The following is an 18019-nucleotide window of genomic DNA, read 5'->3' as shown; positions in this document are numbered from 1 at the left end:
ACGGGGTAAGTCCAGAAGTTGGGTTTTTTGTTTGTTTTAATATGAACATCAACCATATAGCAGCACACTGGATTGTTCTCCACTCCTTTCCTCCATTTTTTTTACATTTAAATTTGAGGTTTTGTCTTCTCTGACAAGTTAGAAGGCCACCACTGGAGTTGTCACAAGACAAATCTTTTCCATTGCTGGTCACCCTCATAGTGAAGAAGTGTTTTGCTATGCTCAGCAGGACCCCGCCTGTATTTCACTTTGTTCCTATTGCCCCTGGGCGCTGTGGCAGGATCCTGGTTCTGCTGTCTTTGCACTTCCCTTGGCTGTTTGTGTTCCTGTGCTGGTTTAGGCCCTGTGAGGCTCAAAGGGCACCTGCACCTGTGTGTGCACAGCACGTGTGCTAGAGCCCATCCTGTGGCACACCGGCCGTGTCCTGGTGTGCTTTTCCTGGGCACGGTGGTCACTGCTACCTCTCCCCACAGGAGATCAGCAGACCCAACTCCCCCTCGGAGGGAGAGGGCGAAGGCGAGAGCTCCGACAGCCGCAGCGTCAACGACGAGGGGAGCAGCGACCCCAAGGACATCGACCAGGACAACCGCAGCACGTCCCCCAGCATCCCCAGCCCCCAGGACAATGAGAGCGACTCGGATTCCTCGGCTCAGCAGCAAGTGCTGCAGGCGCAGCCCCAGGTGCTGCAGGCCCCGAGCGCCTCTGCCCAGGCCGCTGCTCCCACCCCGCCGGCTCCAGCCCCGCTGCCGGCGCCGCCGCCCGCGTCCAGCGCCACCCCGGCCCCCACGCAGGCGTCGCCGCCGGCGTCGCAGCCCTCGGGCCAGCCCCAGCCCCCCGCGCCCCCCGCTCCCCTGTCGCACATCCAGCAGGGCCCCGCGCTGCACCCGCAGCGGCTCCCGTCGCCGCACCCTCCCCTGCAGCCCCTGAGCGTGTCCCAGAGCCAGCCCGCGCCGGCCCCGGCGCAGCCGCACGCGCAGCCCCCGCTGCACGGCCAGGCCCAGCCCGCCCCTCACGGCCTGCAGGCCCAGCCGCTGCTGCCTCACGCCGGGCCTGCCCAGCCCTTCTCCCTGCCCGCTCAGCCAGCTCAGTCTCAGGTGCCCCTCCAGACGCAAGCGCCGTCCCACTCGCACTCGGGCCTGCAGGTGACGCAGCCCGTGCTGCCCGGCGCGACCTCGCTGCAGCAGGCGCAGCCTCCTCGCGAGCAGCCGCTGCCCCCCGCCCCCATGGCCATGCCTCACATCAAGCCTCCCCCTACCACCCCCATCCCGCAGCTCCCCGCTGCGCCGGCCCACAAGCACCCTCCCCATCTCTCCGGGCCGTCTCCGTTCTCCATGAACTCCAACTTGCCTCCGCCGCCCGCTCTGAAGCCTCTGAGCTCGCTCTCGACTCACCACCCTCCATCCGCGCACCCTCCTCCCCTGCAGCTGATGCCTCAGAGCCAACCGCTGCAGTCCTCACAAGCCCAGCCTCCCGTTCTGACCCAGAGCCAGAGCCTTCCCCCTCCTGCCAGTCACCCCCCCTCTGGACTCCATCAGGTTTCCTCCCAGCCCCCCTTCTCTCAGCACCCCTTTGTGCCCGGGGGCCCCCCTTCCATCACGCCTCCTTCGTGCCCCTCCACTTCCACGCCGCCCGCCGTGCCTGGCATCCCTCTGCAGGCCCCCATCTCCACGTCAGCAGCTTCTAGTGGGACAGTGCCCGTGGTGACAGCCTGCACGCTGCCACCCATCCAGATCAAGGAGGAGGTCCCCGATGAAGCTGAGGAGCCGGAGAGCCCTCCACCTCCACCCCGGAGTCCATCCCCAGAGCCCACGGTGGTGGACATCCCGAGTCACGCCAGTCAGTCAGCCAGGTATGGAGCTTTCATCAGTGCTCTGCTTTCCCTGTGTTTATACTCCACTGCCTGTGGACCAGTACGGTACAGTTAATTTTCTCCTGGCTTTCTGGGAAGCTGGTAGTGTTTGGTCTAAGTGTGGAATGATATTTTTTTAGTGAACATACAGCTCTCAAATCTCACACTCCTGCACCTTTCCCAGGGCTGAGCTCTTCTCTCTCGCGTTCCTTTCAGGTTCTATAAACACCTGGACCGTGGCTACAATTCATGCTCCAGAGCAGACCTGTACTTCATGCCTCTGGCAGGATCCAAACTGGCCAAGAAGAGAGAAGAGGCCATCGAAAAGGCCAAAAGGGAAGCGGAGCAAAAAGCCAGGGAAGAGAGGGAAAGAGAAAAAGAAAAAGAGAAGGAAAGAGAGAGGGAGCGTGAGCGTGAGCGAGAAGCGGAAAGAGCTGCGGTAGGTCCAGTTCTGGCTCGGAGCTGGGTAAGGGAATTGATGGCTGGGTCTGACCTGGGTGATGACTGCAGGATGCAGATCCCCAGGAGCACTTTAATCCTGACAGGGGTCTCTGAGCATGGAGCTGTGTGTATGGGCTGAGATCCAGCCTGCTCTGAGCACCTCCTGACCTGCCTGGGACTGTCTTCTCCTTAAAGGAAAAGGAGAGTTTCTGCCCCTGGTCTGCTTCTGTGGGAAGGCAGAGCAGCTGGGCACAACTAGGCCAATTGTCTGACACTTACCTTGCAGTAGGAGAGGACTGTGCAGACGCAATGAATGCCTTTGTGTCCCGTGCACTGCTGTGCACAGGGCACACGAGTGCTGTGTCCTGGAGAAGGGCTGGAGGTGGAGGGGAGGTGTGTGCGTGTGGCTGAGAGCTCCAAGCCAAGCGTGTTGACCTGAGATTCTGTCCCCGTTGTGTGCAGCAGAAGGTGTCCAGCTCCTCCCACGAGGGCCGTCTCGGCGAGTCCCAGCTCAGCGGGCCAGCCCACATGAGGCCTTCCTTCGAGCCCCCCCCGACCACCATCGCGGCCGTGCCCCCCTACATCGGGCCGGACACGCCGGCGCTACGGACGCTGAGCGAGTACGCGCGGCCCCACGTCATGTCCCCGACCAACCGCAACCACCCCTTCTTCGTGCCCCTCAACCCCACGGACCCGCTGCTGGCCTACCACATGCCCGGCCTCTACAACGTGGACCCCACCATCCGGGAGCGGGAGCTGCGCGAGCGCGAGATCCGCGAGCGCGAGATCCGCGAGCGGGAGCTGCGCGAGAGGATGAAGCCCGGCTTCGAGGTGAAGCCCCCGGAGCTGGACGCGCTGCACCCGGCCACCAACCCCATGGAGCATTTCGCCAGGCACGGGGCACTGACTATCCCACCCACGGCGGGGCCTCACCCCTTCGCCTCCTTCCACCCGGGGCTGAACCCCCTGGAGAGGGAGAGACTGGCGCTGGCGGGGCCGCAGCTGCGGCCGGAGATGAGCTACCCGGACAGGCTGGCGGCCGAGCGCATCCACGCCGAGCGCATGGCCTCGCTCACCAACGACCCCCTGGCGCGGCTGCAGATGTTCAACGTCACCCCCCACCACCACCAACACTCACACATACACTCGCATCTACACCTACACCAGCAGGACCCCCTACACCAAGGTGAGCCCCGGGAGCTGGGCGCTTCCGTAGGGAACAGCTCGGAACGGGCCCGCTCTGACCCTGGCACTCAAACAGCAAAATCCCTGTCTTCATGTCCGTGTCGTGGTTCTGTGCTGCGTAAGGCTGTGATAACTAAAATGCAGTTGCTTTTTGTGGGAGTGATGCAGCATGGTAAACGCCACAGCGATCTTCCTTCAGACTCTCACTGTGGAAAGTTTGCTGGTTTGTTGTGGGTTGATGTTTTTTAAGTACTCTTGTCCTAGAGCAGCACCTTACAGTTGTAATAATACTCTCAGAAATGAATCTGTGCCTTGCCCGTTTCTGAAGCAAGATATGTGGTTACTGCTCTAGAGGTCTGGAGTCCTGGACATGAGGCACTCAGCAGAAATATTCACATTTTCTGGTGACAGCCTGGAGAGAACATGGCAAGCCAGGCACCAGGTGCTGCAGCTGCCAAGTGAGGGGAGGGGAAAGTCAGAGTCAAATGCAGGTTCTGGTGTCTGGCTACCAGTGCAGAGTTGGTGCAAGCAGATGTAGAATTCTTTGCCCTGGAGCAGTGTCCATTAAATGTGCTGGGATGCCCACTTTGGAGTTGGAGGGAACGCGAGTGCTGTTGCAGGAGCCAGACTGTATGGCAAGGAAAGCAGCAGGGTGGTGTGAGGATCTTGAGGGCTGGGGGGTTGCAGGTAGGAGGTGGCAGTGCTGGATATCAGCATTGCTGAAGCTCACTGCAGAAATCACACATGGGCTCAGTTGCAGGCAGGTTTGCAAACCCCCTGGCAGCAGAGGGAATTTGACACAGGCCCATGTCTGTACAAGGATTCTGTTGCCAGGTGAGTCAGTCACCGAGCACCTCTGTGCAGGTAGGTCTGGATGCTCCCCAGGTACTTGTTCTGCACAAAACCATGGCTTGCACATTGTCCCTCCCAGTCCAGAGAGAGGCTGGTGCAGACACAGCCAAGGCAATTCACTGCCGAGTCTCTCTGTGTGTTTGAGGAGCAATTTGGCTTTGTGCTCTGCCAGGTTCAAGCACGGTGAGGGGCTCTTGGGTGGTTCTTGCTCCAGGTGGCTCCAGTGGTGCTCAAGGCTGCTACAACCCCCGTGTCTCCTTAGAGTGGGGAGGAACAGAGGGTGGAGTGACCCCACATTTGTGCTGTGCACAGCTGCGGGAATTGTTCTGGCTTTGTGTTCCTTGCCCTGGTGGTTCCTCTGCAGTACCCGGGCAGCTGATGGACGCTCTCTCTCCTTCTCTCTCAGGCTCAGCAGGACCTGTTCATCCACTGGTGGATCCTTTAGCAGCTGGACCCCACCTGGCACGTTTTCCCTACCCACCTGGGACCATCCCCAACCCATTGCTAGGGCAGCCACCTCACGAGCATGAAATGCTCCGACATCCAGTCTTTGGTGAGAGCATTTTATGGTCCTTTGATCTGCAATGTCACCTTTTATTGTGGGGTTTAACATTTCTCAGTGGCGGGGAGTCAGGCTGTGACTTTGGGTGGTCGTGGGGGCTTGTTGGGATGAACAAGAAGCAAACAAGAGTGTAAAAGTGGTGCCTGTCCCCCAGGTACTCCCTACCCTCGGGATCTGCCTGGTGCCATTCCACCTCCCATGTCAGCAGCCCACCAGCTGCAGGCCATGCACGCCCAGTCCGCAGAGCTGCAAAGACTGGCAATGGAGCAGCAGTGGTTGCATGGGCACCCTCACATGCACGGTGGGCACCTACCCAGTCAGGAAGATTATTACAGGTGAGACTGCAATGGAGGCTTTTGGGGACCTGGGAATTCCATGGTATTTCTCCACATTCCTTCTTTTTTCCTCGGAATTTTCACCTCTCGTGCTGTGTGCTGAGCCCTGATGCAGTTAGAGTCAAAGCTGTGCTCAGACCTGGTTTGGGCAGATGGGGAAGCGAGGTCCAAATTTCTGGCACAACATGAGAGTAGCCGAGTGTCTGTCCTGTTGCAGAATCCCCAGTCATGTCCCATCTGCAGAGCTGGCACTGGTGACCGTGCCCACGTGTGGGGTACCCTGGGCTGGGACAGTGCCCGGGGTGGTCACAGAGCCCACAGCCTGCAGCCCCTGCTCCCTGCAGGGGTGGCAGGAGGGCAGAGCAGGCTCCTGTGTCTCACACCTCCTTTGCTGTGTTAAAATGAGTTTTCTTTCTCTTGCAGTCGACTGAAAAAAGAAGGCGACAAACAGTTGTAATAAATTATTTATTTGTAACGCTGGCTATGGAAACCCCAGTCCTTGGGAAGGAGTGGAACATTTTTACATACAAGAAGAGCTACAAAAGGAAAAGAATATCTTATAAAGATTTCTTTATATATTTAAAACAGAAGCAACCACCCAACAAGTAGAGACTTATCAGCATAGTGTTCATTTGTAGAGAAGATTTCTCAAGACTGGTGTGGGTCTCCCTGCATGAAAACGTATTCAGAAGCCTATTGGAAATACAGGACTGTGTGGAATATTCAGAGAACTTCCTGCAATCTTGGTTTTTTTTTTTTTTTCTTTCCTTTTCTTTTCTTTTCTTTTTTTACTAGTTTGTTTTCAGTAGGTGCTAGAATCAGGTTCACAACACAAGTCACTGTGCGTGAAGGGACACTCAATGCATCTATAGGTAATTAAAAAAAAAACAAGGATTGCAAGTAGGTGACATAACAAGCTCTGAATCCAAGTGCTATAATAATAAAAAAAATCTACTTTTATTTTAATACATTGTAGGAAATCTTCATAATTTTAAAGAGAGCTCAGTTCTGCAGCATGGCTTTTTAAGTCTGTAAATAACTTTTTTTGGGTAGAGGGGAGAAACAAAACAAAACAAACTCCAGAAACGTTTATCTTGCTTTTCAGTAACATCACAAATTGTGAATTCCTACCTGGTATTGACAGAATACAGAGTTGATTTTTTAATAAAATATATATATATAATTATCCCTTTAATTAAAGGGAATGATGGGTATCAATAATTTCAAATGGGTAAAAGCTTGACATTTGGTTTGATATCAACAATAAGCATTAAAGGGATTTGCAGGGATAATGTTGCAAATGACTGTTTCTGTTCTTGGTTTTTTGGTTGGTTTGGTTGTTTGGGGGTTTTTGTTCGTGTTCCATCTCTCTGTTCTGCAGCTGATTTTGTTGAGTTGGGTTTCTCAGCAGCTCAGATGTCCTTTGGACCCCGCTGGCCCTTTTGATGCCACCTTCAACTGTTCATTTTCAGTGTGGCCATAAAACACTTATTTCCCTTGACCTTTTGAAACTTAATCTAGCTCCATTGGGTTTAGACTTTGGGCAGAAAGTTCAGAGAAATAATCTGTTCTAAAAATCTCTCTTTAAAGATGTTCCATGGCTCAGACGAGTGCAGCCAGATTTTGTATGCACGTGCATACCTGGGGAGGACGTGCTTTTCCTGGCCTCCTGTTTGAAGAGTTCTTAAGGAAAGTGGACTTGGCAACTTGGTTTTCATTACGTTGTGTTGCAAAGACCAGTCTGTTTTTGACTGTTTGAGTTTGGGTTTTTTTAAACAAAAACTGTTTTAACTGCCCCCAGTGTTGTGTCCCTGAGGAGCTGAGTGCTCTGGGACAGAGACACTGCGTCCCAACCCCACAGTCCCTGCAGGGTTGGCTGCTTCCCACCAGGATGGGGAGAGGAGAGGAATACACAGTGAGCATTAAAGGAGACAGCTCTGCTTACGAGGCGGATTTTTAAAGTTTTTTTTCCCCAGTTTTGCCACAGTTTTTCTTTGCTGGAGCAGAGGGTGATGCGACCAATGGACATCTGAACCTGCTGGTCATTTTTTTCTGCTGGTGCACAACTCCCCCCATTCTCTCTCTCCACTCACGAGTGCTCTCTCTGCTGTTGTAGCCTGTTCAATGTGATGGTTGTGTCCCAGGACTGTACTGAGCCACTCTGACAAAGTTGTAGTTAATCAGCTGCAGGCACAGTGCTCATCCACCTCCTGCTGCTCAGCCCAGAGCTGCTGCCAGACCATTCACCAGTTAAAAATGTTCCAGGCCCACTAAGGCAAGAGTAGAGGGGAGAGCAGGGGATCTTTCAGCTGATTTTCCCTTTTTGCTGTGCCCCACTGCAGATTGCTCAGGGATGAGGTGTCCATCAGTCCTGCTGTGTTTAACTCTGGGTGAAGGTGTTGGGAGGGGCAGGTTGTGTTCCTGAGCTGGGGAACCACGAGGTCAGAGCAGAATCGAGGGAGGTGAAGTCCTTCTCCGTGGCTGTGGGCAGTGGTGGGGTGAAAAGGTTTCCTTGTGGAACAGGGATTATTTTTGCTCACGGCTGAGCAGCCAGGAGGATGGGCCTGCTCAGCAGAGAGTGCCTCAGTTTGCTTTAAAGGTCTCATCAGGCACATTTCAGTTCAATCTCTCCCCTCCTTCTGTTCTACTGTGTGGAACTGGGGGGGTTGGGAGAGTTCAGCCATTTCTTCTAACCCTTCTCGTGCTGTTTTTTAGCCATAGTTCTTCAAAAAAGGAAAAGCTAATTCCCTCCAGTGGTCCTCTCTGTATTCCTTGTTTTTCAGCTGAAGTTGCAGTCTGTTCTAAAGCTGTTCATGGATTTATTTCTTTTTTTTTTCCCAGAAGAGCATTCTAATAATTTATGGGAGCTTTTTTGTTCACATCATTCAGCAAATAAGCACTGAAATTCCTCCATTTTTTGTGATTAACTACAGTGATTAACTACAACTTTACCTGCAGTGGCTTCTGAAGCCATCTCGGTGTCAATGACCTGTTAAAAAAAACAGCCCAGGCCTTTTGATATTCTTTCAAGAAATCTCTCTTAATTTTCCTCTGTTCCAAAAGTTTATTTTAAAATTTTGCTTTAGTGTTTTTGAAACGTCTCTCTTGTTCTATGTCGTCATGGTTGAGCTTGTTTCACTGCACCGTTAAAGCAGAGTGTACATTCTGACTGCTACATTTATATATATCTTGAAGCTTAATGTATATATGAGTAGTTTGCCATGGGATAACACAGTGTAAACAGAGTAGAAACCCAGAAATCGTGACTTCTGTGTTCTCTCCATTTGAGTATTTTGTAATTTTTTTGAAATATTTGTGGACATAAATAAAACCAAGCTACACTACAGCAGCCAGGTTTTGCCTGCAAGTGAAATGTGTCTCTTGATTGTTGTTAGTGGGAGAGGAGCTGCTTTCACCTGGGATGATGTGGGGTGCTGGCATGGCCACCTTGTCTGATTCAAACCTGTCTTTTCTTGGCTTCATTTTTTTCCCTCTTTGAGATAATTTTGTTTTTAATACACAGTACACAAACGCCAACATCGTGTCCAGTTCCATCTCTGCATCCTCGAGTTGCATTGCTGCTCTGCTGCTCAGCTGCCTGTGCAATACACTGTGCATGCCCCAGGGGCTGCATTTTTGGGAATTGTTTTTTCTGAGAGGAGTTATTTGTGCCAGTGTTGAACACAAGTGACCCCGAGCTGCCCTCCAAAGGGGTAATTGCAGAGAGGGAGATGCACAGTAACTCATCTGCTCGCTGCCTTCTGAAAAGCTGAAATCTGCCTTCCAGTTCCATCAAGTTTTTGTGTCAGGGTGGTGGCTGCCCCAGTGGGTGACTGGTGAGCGTTCAGGAGCTGGTGAGGATCAGCATCTCCAGAAGCCAGGGAAGCGTTGGGATGGCACAGGGAGCTTTGCAGAAGCCGTGTTTGGTCAGGAGGGAGGTGGGGAGGTTCCTCCCTGCTCTGCTTCTGCTGCGTGATTGATCAGGAATGGGTGTTTTGACTCCAGCTGAGGGTAATTGTTGCTCTGAGCACAGTGTGCTGTTGCTGCAGTGGGCTCGGGGCAGGCAGACAGGGCCTCATGACAAATGGCATGAGAGGCTGCTCTATTTATACCCCGTGGCATTTTATGAGGGGAAGGTCAGCTCTTGTCTGCTGGAAATAGCTTCTGAAAGTGCTTTTTCCAAGCCTGTGCTATTTATTTTGACATTTCTTTTTTAATTCCTTGTGCTCAGTGTAGAACTTGAGCGGGCTCAGGCTGTCCTGTGCTGCTTAACAGGTTCTAAGTTTCCAGATGTAAAATGATGAATTCCACGGGGACGGGGCTGGAGAGGACTTTTACCCCTGAAAAAATGGAACAGTGCAGTTATTAACTTGTGGTTCTGCGTTAATGGGGTCGTGCCATGGCAGGGTGAGAGCTGGAGGCCATCACCTGTGTGGCTTTGCCACCTGCACAGCCTGCGGGGCCGTGTGGGCTCCACCAGCTGTGGATCCCCTTTGGAATGCCGTGGGATTCCGTGGCATGGGGTGGGCTGGAAGGGATCTCAGAGGCAGGGAGATCTCATTCCAACCCCGCCGCGGGCAGGGGGCTTGCTTTCCCCACCTGGACTGGTTCAGGGATTTAACGAGGAGAGGAGGGGAAGGCAGGGGTTGTGAGGGGTTCCTGTGACAGGTAACGAGGATAGGTGGGAAAGGCAGGGGTTGTGAGGGGTTCCAGAGCCAGGTGCCAAGGATAGGTGGGGAAGGCAGGGTTTTGAGGGGTTCCTGTGACAGGTAACGAGGAGAGGAGGGAAAGGCAGGGGTTGTGAGGGGTTCCTGTGACAGGTAACGAGGATAGGTGGGGAAGGCAGGGGTTGTGAGGGGTTCCTGTGACAGGTAACAAGGAGAGGAGGGAAAGGCAGGGGTTGTGAGGGGTTCCAGAGCCAGGTGATGAGGAGAGGCCACTCAGGTGTTGCTTGTTGGGAGTTTTTGGCACTTCTGAAGCCCCGAAGCCGCTTTGGGGGAGCTGAGGGCGCTCTGAGGGGAGGGTGGGGCCCGGAGGGGGCGGATCCTGGCCCTGAGGGGGCGGGGCCTGGCCCTGAGGGGGCAGAGCGGCACCCGAGGGATTCCAGAAGGTTCTGGAAGAGCTGAGTGAAGGCCTCAAGTGAGGTCCTGTCCTGTGCTGGGAAAAGGTGACGGGAGGACGGCGGAGAGATCTGGGGGCAGCCCAAGAGAACCTTGGGGCTCCCTGTCCCTCGGTGCTCCTCCACCCCACCTCCCCTGGTGTCCCCGTGTCCCCGGGCCAGCCCAGACCCTCACCCAGGGGCTTTTTGTCCTCTGTCCAAGTGGCTGCACACACGGTGCTCATCCCTCTGTCCCAGGCAGCTGTCCTGCACAAAATCCCAGGTGTTTCCTGTGCCGTGTGCTCCTGGGGGACAGGTGAGGCTGAGACAGCCCCGCTGGTCTGTGCTGGGGCTGTCCTTGGGGTGGTTTCTCACCTTCGGGGATCAGAAACGGCATCTGAAGGGGGGAAGAGCCTTTGCAATCTGCTGTGCTGCTCGTGTCCCTCCTTCATTAAAGCTGATTTTTCTCGTGGTGTTGACTTTGCAAAACCAAACTGGAGCAAAAGATAAAAGCAACGTAATGCAAACCACGGGTCCCACGTGGACAATTAGCCTGGTTATTTTTTTGTTCTCTGCAAGTGCTGATCTCTGTAGAAGTGGTAACTTGGCCCCTGCAAATTCAGCTACTCTTTCCCTCTTTCTCCCTAGAGAAATATCCAGTGAAGGAATCTGGCAAAAAAAAAATTATCTGCGTGAACTCTCAGAGGTTTTTACAAAACTGAATTCTAGAATGGTCACCTGTGGCACCTGAATGCTGGTGCAGAGCAGGTTTCTGACACAACATGAGCCAGGTGCTGTCCTCCTTGGGCCTCACAAATGAGAGAAATGAGTCTTCACAATAAATATTGATCCATTTTCTGGTCAGATGAGTCGTGGGAGAGGCTCAGGAAAAGACACCACAAAAGATAGCATTTAATGAGGGGAGGACACTTGGCAGGCAGGAGTCACATCCAGGACAGGATTTGATTGTTTTACACATTTCAGGTTTCTAAAGTCAGAGTATGTAAATTTTAGGACATTAAATCAAGCCCAGCTTCATGGTAAGCACAAATAACTTTGCTGTTTGTTAATATTAATGCAGTAGTGTGCTTTCCTAAGCACCAAGGCACCCTTGGGTGGCTCAGGAGTGCAGCTGTCAAAGATGAGGAAAGATTGAAGTGATTGTTGCCTGTTCTGTTACTCTGGGTGACTTTGTTGTGTCTTTCCAGTTTCTGCAATTCCGTTCCACCATTTGTTAGCTCTTCCAGTGTTTGTCCCGTGTCCTCACCTGTGGCAATGTCAGCAGGAAGGAGCGTTCTCTGCAGAGGTGCAGCTGTGAACCCTCCTGTGGCTGCCAGGCTCCGCTCCCTGCCCAGGGAGCGTGTGCTTGGCAGAGAAATCATGGATAAACTGATGGGCTGGCCTTGGGAAACAGCTCGGTGTGATGCCAGGGGAGCTGTATTTCACTTTGCCCGGGGTCCTGGTTCTGCTGGAACAGACTATTAGTCAAATCTGGAGGATGGAGGTTTCTCCGGCCTTGCAGCTTGTTGGAATGAGCTCCAGTTTCAAAGGCTGGGCAGTCACAAGGAATCTGCTGCTCTTGCCTTGGTAATGTGGCTGGATTGCAGCTTTCAAAATACCCTCGGTGGATTTTTGCTTCCTCTAAGTTGGATTGTTTTAGTGTCATCCAGCTGTCACTTTTATCCCCTTCTCTCTAGTTCACTCCTTCACAGCTTAGTGCTCTTTATGGAGTGGCAAATAAAATGGACATCAGCAGGAGTGTTTTAAATGGAATGGACATGAGCAGCAGTGTTTTAAATGAAATGGACATGAGCAGCAGTGTTTTAAATGAAATGGACATGAGCAGCAGTGTTTTAAATGGAATGGACATCAGCAGCAGTGTCTGAGGCAGGGCCAGAGGACCCCCAGGAGTAAAGGAACACGCTGTGGTGTCACCACTCTGCTTTCACATCCCTTTGCTGCAGATTGTGTGATTCCAGACTACAACATTCAGTGGATTGCAGAAACAAATTCTCCCTTTTCCTTCTATGTTATTTAAAGCCAAGCTCCCTGGCTTCACTGATTTCTTCTGGAGACAGTAGCAGGGCCAGAAACTGTTGGGAGGTGTTGTGACAGAAATGCCTTCATCTAAATGTAAATGTTGCTGCCCTGCCTCGGGCTGCCTTTGAGAGGCTTTTTTCTGTGGCAAGCAGCTACAAAGTAATGGTCCCAATCAATTTATTCATGTCAATAAAAGGTCTTTTATATGTTTATTTGAAATGAATTCTGGGCTGATGGGACCGCGTTTGTTTTTCAAGCAGGTGTGTCAGATGGAGCGAGAAATAGGGAGGTAAAGGAGAAGGAAAAGGAATCGTGTCGGTCTGGCTGGCAGGAGTTACACTTTGGGGTCTCGAGCGGGGGAAGAGCGAAGGTGCCTCAATAGCGGGACACAAGGGAATAGGAGAGAACTCCCAGTGCTCCTCCCTGAGCCTGGGACAGGCTCACATTGGGTTGGGGTGCAGCAAAGGAGTTCAGTACAAAGTCCCTGACACCAACAGAGTCACCCGAGTGCAGAAACATCTGCTTGTACATCTCGGACAAAGTCAGCTTGACGTTCTCTGACCCTTCCCCTCCTCTGTGCTGAAAAGGGAAAGCAGGTAAGAGGAGCCAAACTGCAAAGCACAACTTTTAAAACGTATTTTGTGTTCCGCATTAAAGTGTGAGTACTGTATGTGCATCTCCTGCCAGCACCACCCATGGGCAGGGCTTTGTATGCCTGTATTTAATTTCCTTTTGACCTGAGCTTCAGTTTGGGGTGACCCGAGTGTGTTCTGGCAGCCACAGGCTAATGGGCCCGGGCAGGTGTTGATGGCAATTGGAACTGCTCTGCCCACGGAGCTCGGTTGTGTAATCCTGCCTGCAACTCCAGGCTTTTCTTTCTCTCCAGTAGCAGTTCGGCATTCGTGACAAATTATTTAATGGCCCACTGAGGGATAAATCTGTGCCCCAGGGCTGGGCGATGCCTGTGCCAATCTGTCCAGGTGCAGTTCGGTTCTGCCACCACTCCCAGGGCTGCTGGTGCTCTGCCTTGGCCTCCCTGTGTACAGAACAGAGGGAAAGTTTCTTACTGGCTCTAAATTACAGTTCTTTCAAAAGAGCTGCGAACAAACGGATTTCCACTATTTATGCAACAGAGATGGAAGAGAACTCAGTAAAGGGTTTTGAGAGCCTTGAATCTGAATGGCTTCAGGATTTGTAATTGCCGTGCCATAATTTCAGTGTGATTTGAACCTTGGCTGCTGGGGTTATTTACACCTTCTGTTCTGTCCTGCAGTTCTGTGCTGTTGTCCAAGATGTTTCCTATCACCATCCCAGTAGCAGTTGCATCTGGACAGTTTTCCTTATCTCCTGTTAATGGGCCCATCAATGTCTCGCCTCATGACTCAGAGATAACACTCTCCAGGAGCCAGTTCTGTTTAACAGGTGATTAGGAACACACCTTGTGACTCAAAATAACATCGGCCCATTGTGAGATGCTCCGCCCAGGGGGAGAAGCTAGGCATTCCCACCTGGATAAATCCAGGGATTTCTAGACAGAAAGGCAGCCTTTCCACAAGTTTCCAAGAAGACACAGCAACCACATCTGCCACTCCAAGAGGACTGCAGCCACTCCAATTTGGACTGCTACCAGCACGCTGGCCAAAGCGGGTGTCAGGTTGTATTCTGACCTTGCCAGTGGTCTTCCTTTTGTATCATTGTGTGTATTTTTGTATTTTGTTTTCCCTTTTCCCAATAAATTGTATTTCTGACTTGGAGTCTCTCACTGGTTTTGCTTTCAAACCAGAACAGCTGTGCATCTGGCCCCTGGTGCTGTGCAGCCTGGAGGAGGGAATGCTGGAGCCTCTCCAGTGCTGCTCTCCACTGCTCCCGACCTGTGCCAGCCCCTGCTCTGGAGTGACCCATCACGGGCAGCTGTTGTGTTCAGCTGGATTTACCTGGAGAGAGGGAGAGCAGCGCTCACAGCACGCCCCTGCAGGTGAGATCTGCGTGGGAGGAGAGCTGTTTGAGCCGCGGTCACACTCCTGCTCTCTGGGACACCACAGAGCAGCAGCTGAGCCTGCGCTGTGACATTTGTAAAGCGAGATCTGGGCTCGTGCTTCTCCCATTGCTGCTTGTTCTGTGCAAGCCTCTGTAATGGATCAGGTCTCTCTCTCACAAAGACATCTTTTATTGGCTGAGGAATGTTAAACAGGCTCTGTCCTCAGAGCCCTGGTATGGGATTCCTCCTTTTTAATCAGCAGTCTAACACGCTGGCAGTGCCTGCAAACTGCCCAGTGGATTTTCACCCGTGCCAGCCCCAGCCCTGGGCACTGCAGAACAGACACTCTGTGTCTGCCTGGGCCCCTGGGCTCGTCTGGCTGGTTTTTATTTACAAGAGTGCAAATAAGTAAACATGAGCTGTTGGCTGATGGCCCTGGCGTGCATTCCTGTGCCCAGCTGGGCTGCAGGGGCTTGGCAAAGCTGCCTTTAGGAGGCCTCTGGCTACTGAGTGTGGCCCTGGGGCGAGGAGCAGGAGGGGAAGGACAGTGAGTGACATCGGGCCCAGGGATTGAGTAGGTTTGGGTTGAGCTGAACAAGTGACCTGACTGCAGCTCTCGGTGTGATTGGAGTGTGGGCACTGACCAGGGCACTGACCAGGGCACTGGCCTGGGTACTGATCAGGGCACTGACCACGGCACTGACCACAGCACTGACTGGGGCACTGACCAGGGCACTGACCAGGGCATTGACCATGGCACTGACCAGGGCACTGACCATGGCACTGGCCTGGGTATTGACCATGGCACTGACCAGGGCACTGGCCTGGGTACTGACCAGGGCATTGACCATGGTACTGACCAGGGCACTGACCATGGCACTGGCCTGGGTATTGACCATGGCACTGACCACGGCACTGACCACAGCACTGACCAGGGCACTGACCACGGCACTGACCTGGGTACTGACCACGGCACTGACCACGGCACTGACCATGGCACTGAGGGGCTCCCTCCCTTCTCCAGGCGTGGCCGGGGTGCCATCGCAGGATTTGCCACGGGATGGCAGCAGATTCTCGGGAAACAGGAATTCAACCCTCGAGCATCTGCGTCCTGCCTGGGAGCTCGCGGAAAGCAGAGACCTCCTCAGAGAGAGAACTTTGGGCATCCCCATAGCGGGGCGAGAGCCCAGTGGGATCCGGGGCACTTCCCATCTGCTTCCTGCTCTTCCCCTCCTGGGGGGCAGCTTTTGGCTCTACCTGGCCGTGCAGAGTGGTTTCTGTTTCACTTTGCTTGCTCCACGGCAGGGGCTGGCAGACCCGAACCTCTGAAGGGAGCTGCTCTGTGTGAGTGTGCACATTTCTATCCCAGAGGAATTCGGGCTGGGAATTCCTGTCCGGGCTGCTGGCAGCTGTGTGGCCGTGTGTGACACCACTGCCCCGTGTGTGACACCGCTGCCTCGTGTGTGACACCACTGCCCTGTGTGTGACACCACTGCCTTGTGTGTGACACCATTGCCCCGTGTGTGACACCGCTGCCCTGTGTGTGACACCACTGCCTTGTGTGTGACACCACTGCCTCGTGTGTGACACTCCTGCTCTGTGTGTGACACTGCTGCTCTGTGTGTGACACCACTGCCCCGTGTGTGACACCACTGCCCCGTGTGTGACACCACTGCCTTGTGTGTGACACCACTGCCTCGTGTGTGACACCACTGCCTCGTGTGTGACACCACTGCCTTGTGTGTGACACCACTGCCCCGTGTGTGTGACACCACTGCCTCGTGTGTGACACACTGCCTCGTGTGTGACACCGCTGCCTTGTGTGTGACACCACTGCCCTGTGTGTGACACCGCTGCCCTGTGTGTGACACTGCTGCCCCGTGTGTGACACCACTGCCTCGTGTGTGACACCACTGCCTTGTGTGTGACACCACTGCCTTGTGTGTGTGACACCACTGCCTCGTGTGTGACACTGCTGCCCGTGTGTGACACCACTGCCTCGTGTGTGACACTGCTGCCCGTGTGTGACACTGCTGCCCCGTGTGTGACACTGCTGCCCGTGTGTGACACCGCTGCCTCGTGTGTGACACTGCTGCCCGTGTGTGACACTGCTGCCCCGTGTGTGACACTGCTGCCCGTGTGTGACACCACTGCCCTGTGTGTGACACCACTGCCCCGTGTGTGACACCACTGCCTCGTGTGTGACACCACTGCCTTGTGTGTGACACCACTGCCTCGTGTGTGACACCACTGCCTCGTGTGTGACACCACTGCCTTGTGTGTGACACCACTGCCTCGTGTGTGACACTGCTGCCCGTGTGTGACACTGCTGCCCCGTGTGTGACACTGCTGCCCGTGTGTGACACCGCTGCCTCGTGTGTGACACTGCTGCCCGTGTGTGACACTGCTGCCCCGTGTGTGACACTGCTGCCCGTGTGTGACACCACTGCCTTGTGTGTGACACCACTGCCTCGTGTGTGACACCACTGCCTCGTGTGTGACACCACTGCCCCGTGTGTGACACTGCTGCCCTGTGTGTGACACCACTGCCTCGTGTGTGACACCACTGCCTCGTGTGTGACACCACTGCCCCGTGTGTGACACCACTGCCTTGTGTGTGACACTGCTGCCCGTGTGTGACACTGCTGCCCGTGTGTGACACCGCTGCCTCGTGTGTGACACTGCTGCCCGTGTGTGACACTGCTGCCCCGTGTGTGACACCGCTGCCTCGTGTGTGACACTGCTGCCCGTGTGTGACACCACTGCCTCGTGTGTGACACCACTGCCCTGTGTGTGACACCACTGCCCCGTGTGTGACACCACTGCCCCGTGTGTGACACCACTGCCCTGTCCCTCCCTCCGAGCAGTGCCTGGCACGCCTGCTATGGACACAGGGATATAAACACAAGGCAGCTGCACTGCGAGTGTTTGTTTCTTTTAGATGGCCTCCACTTTTGAACTTGAAAAATACACAAGCCATGCAATAATATTTAATAAAACCGCCCCAGCTATCGGCAGCCCTCTTCCACACCTGAACACTGCACAAATGGACATGGAATGGGGCAGCATTGCTGAGAGAGCCTCCTTTGGCTTTCATGTGTCCCCCCAGCCAGGTGTTAAAGCTCTCCCAGAGCCCCTGCCTGAGTTGCCACCAGCTTCTATACATAGCTTCTTCTGGTTAAATTTTATTTACTGCCCTGGAAATGAGCCTACTTTAGTACCTTCTTCGTGTATCCATATATAAAAACATCCCCGGAATGGGCTCCTTTGAGTTGCCTTGCCTGTATCGACACGTAGGGATGGCCAAGCTGTTCTTGTCTTTTTTAATGGCTGAGAAATGGCTGCTGTTAATTCCGTGTGATGGCTGAGTTCACTGGGTGAAGTGCAGCTCTCTGCTCGCTTGTCTGAGCTCTCCTGTACTGTAAATACTTTTTTCAGTATGAAAGTCCTTCCTGCTGTTCCTGATGTCCCTGCTCCAATGGCAATATTGATTTCTTATATGAAGTGAACAAGATTTACTGCTGATTTTCTGGAGACATTTCCTTGGACTACACTCCATCATTCTTGCTTCCAGAACTGTCCTTTCATTTAACTTTTCCTGCAGCCCCCCCCACCACTATTTAGTTCCCCCTTCTACATTCACGGCTTCACCTCATCTCCACTTTGGTTCAAAGACACA

The 18019-nt window shown here is 53.5% G+C and overlaps 1 protein-coding gene across 4 annotated transcripts in view; it reads left to right on the top strand.

The window, feature by feature from the left end:
• RERE (arginine-glutamic acid dipeptide repeats) overlaps positions 1-8570 on the top strand; it is a 171662-nt gene extending 163092 nt beyond the window's left edge. For 3 of the 4 annotated variants that reach the window (XM_053997770.1, XM_053997767.1, XM_053997768.1), the window contains exons 17-22: positions 474-1849; positions 2066-2288; positions 2753-3476; positions 4734-4880; positions 5044-5224; positions 5648-8570. In XM_053997770.1, coding sequence (XP_053853745.1) covers positions 474-1849; positions 2066-2288; positions 2753-3476; positions 4734-4880; positions 5044-5224; positions 5648-5681 — 2685 coding nt within the window. In that variant the 3' untranslated portion in view covers positions 5682-8570. The remainder of the gene's footprint in view (positions 1-473; positions 1850-2065; positions 2289-2752; positions 3477-4733; positions 4881-5043; positions 5225-5647) is intronic. The other variant, XM_053997769.1, reaches the window with a different exon arrangement.
• The last annotated feature ends 9449 nt before the right edge of the window (positions 8571-18019 follow it).

This window comes from Vidua macroura, chromosome 23 (genome assembly GCF_024509145.1).
Source record: "Vidua macroura isolate BioBank_ID:100142 chromosome 23, ASM2450914v1, whole genome shotgun sequence".
Taxonomy (NCBI): domain Eukaryota; kingdom Metazoa; phylum Chordata; class Aves; order Passeriformes; family Viduidae; genus Vidua; species Vidua macroura.
Note: the sequence above shows the minus strand (reverse complement) of the source record. Positions and strands in the feature narration are given on the sequence as shown.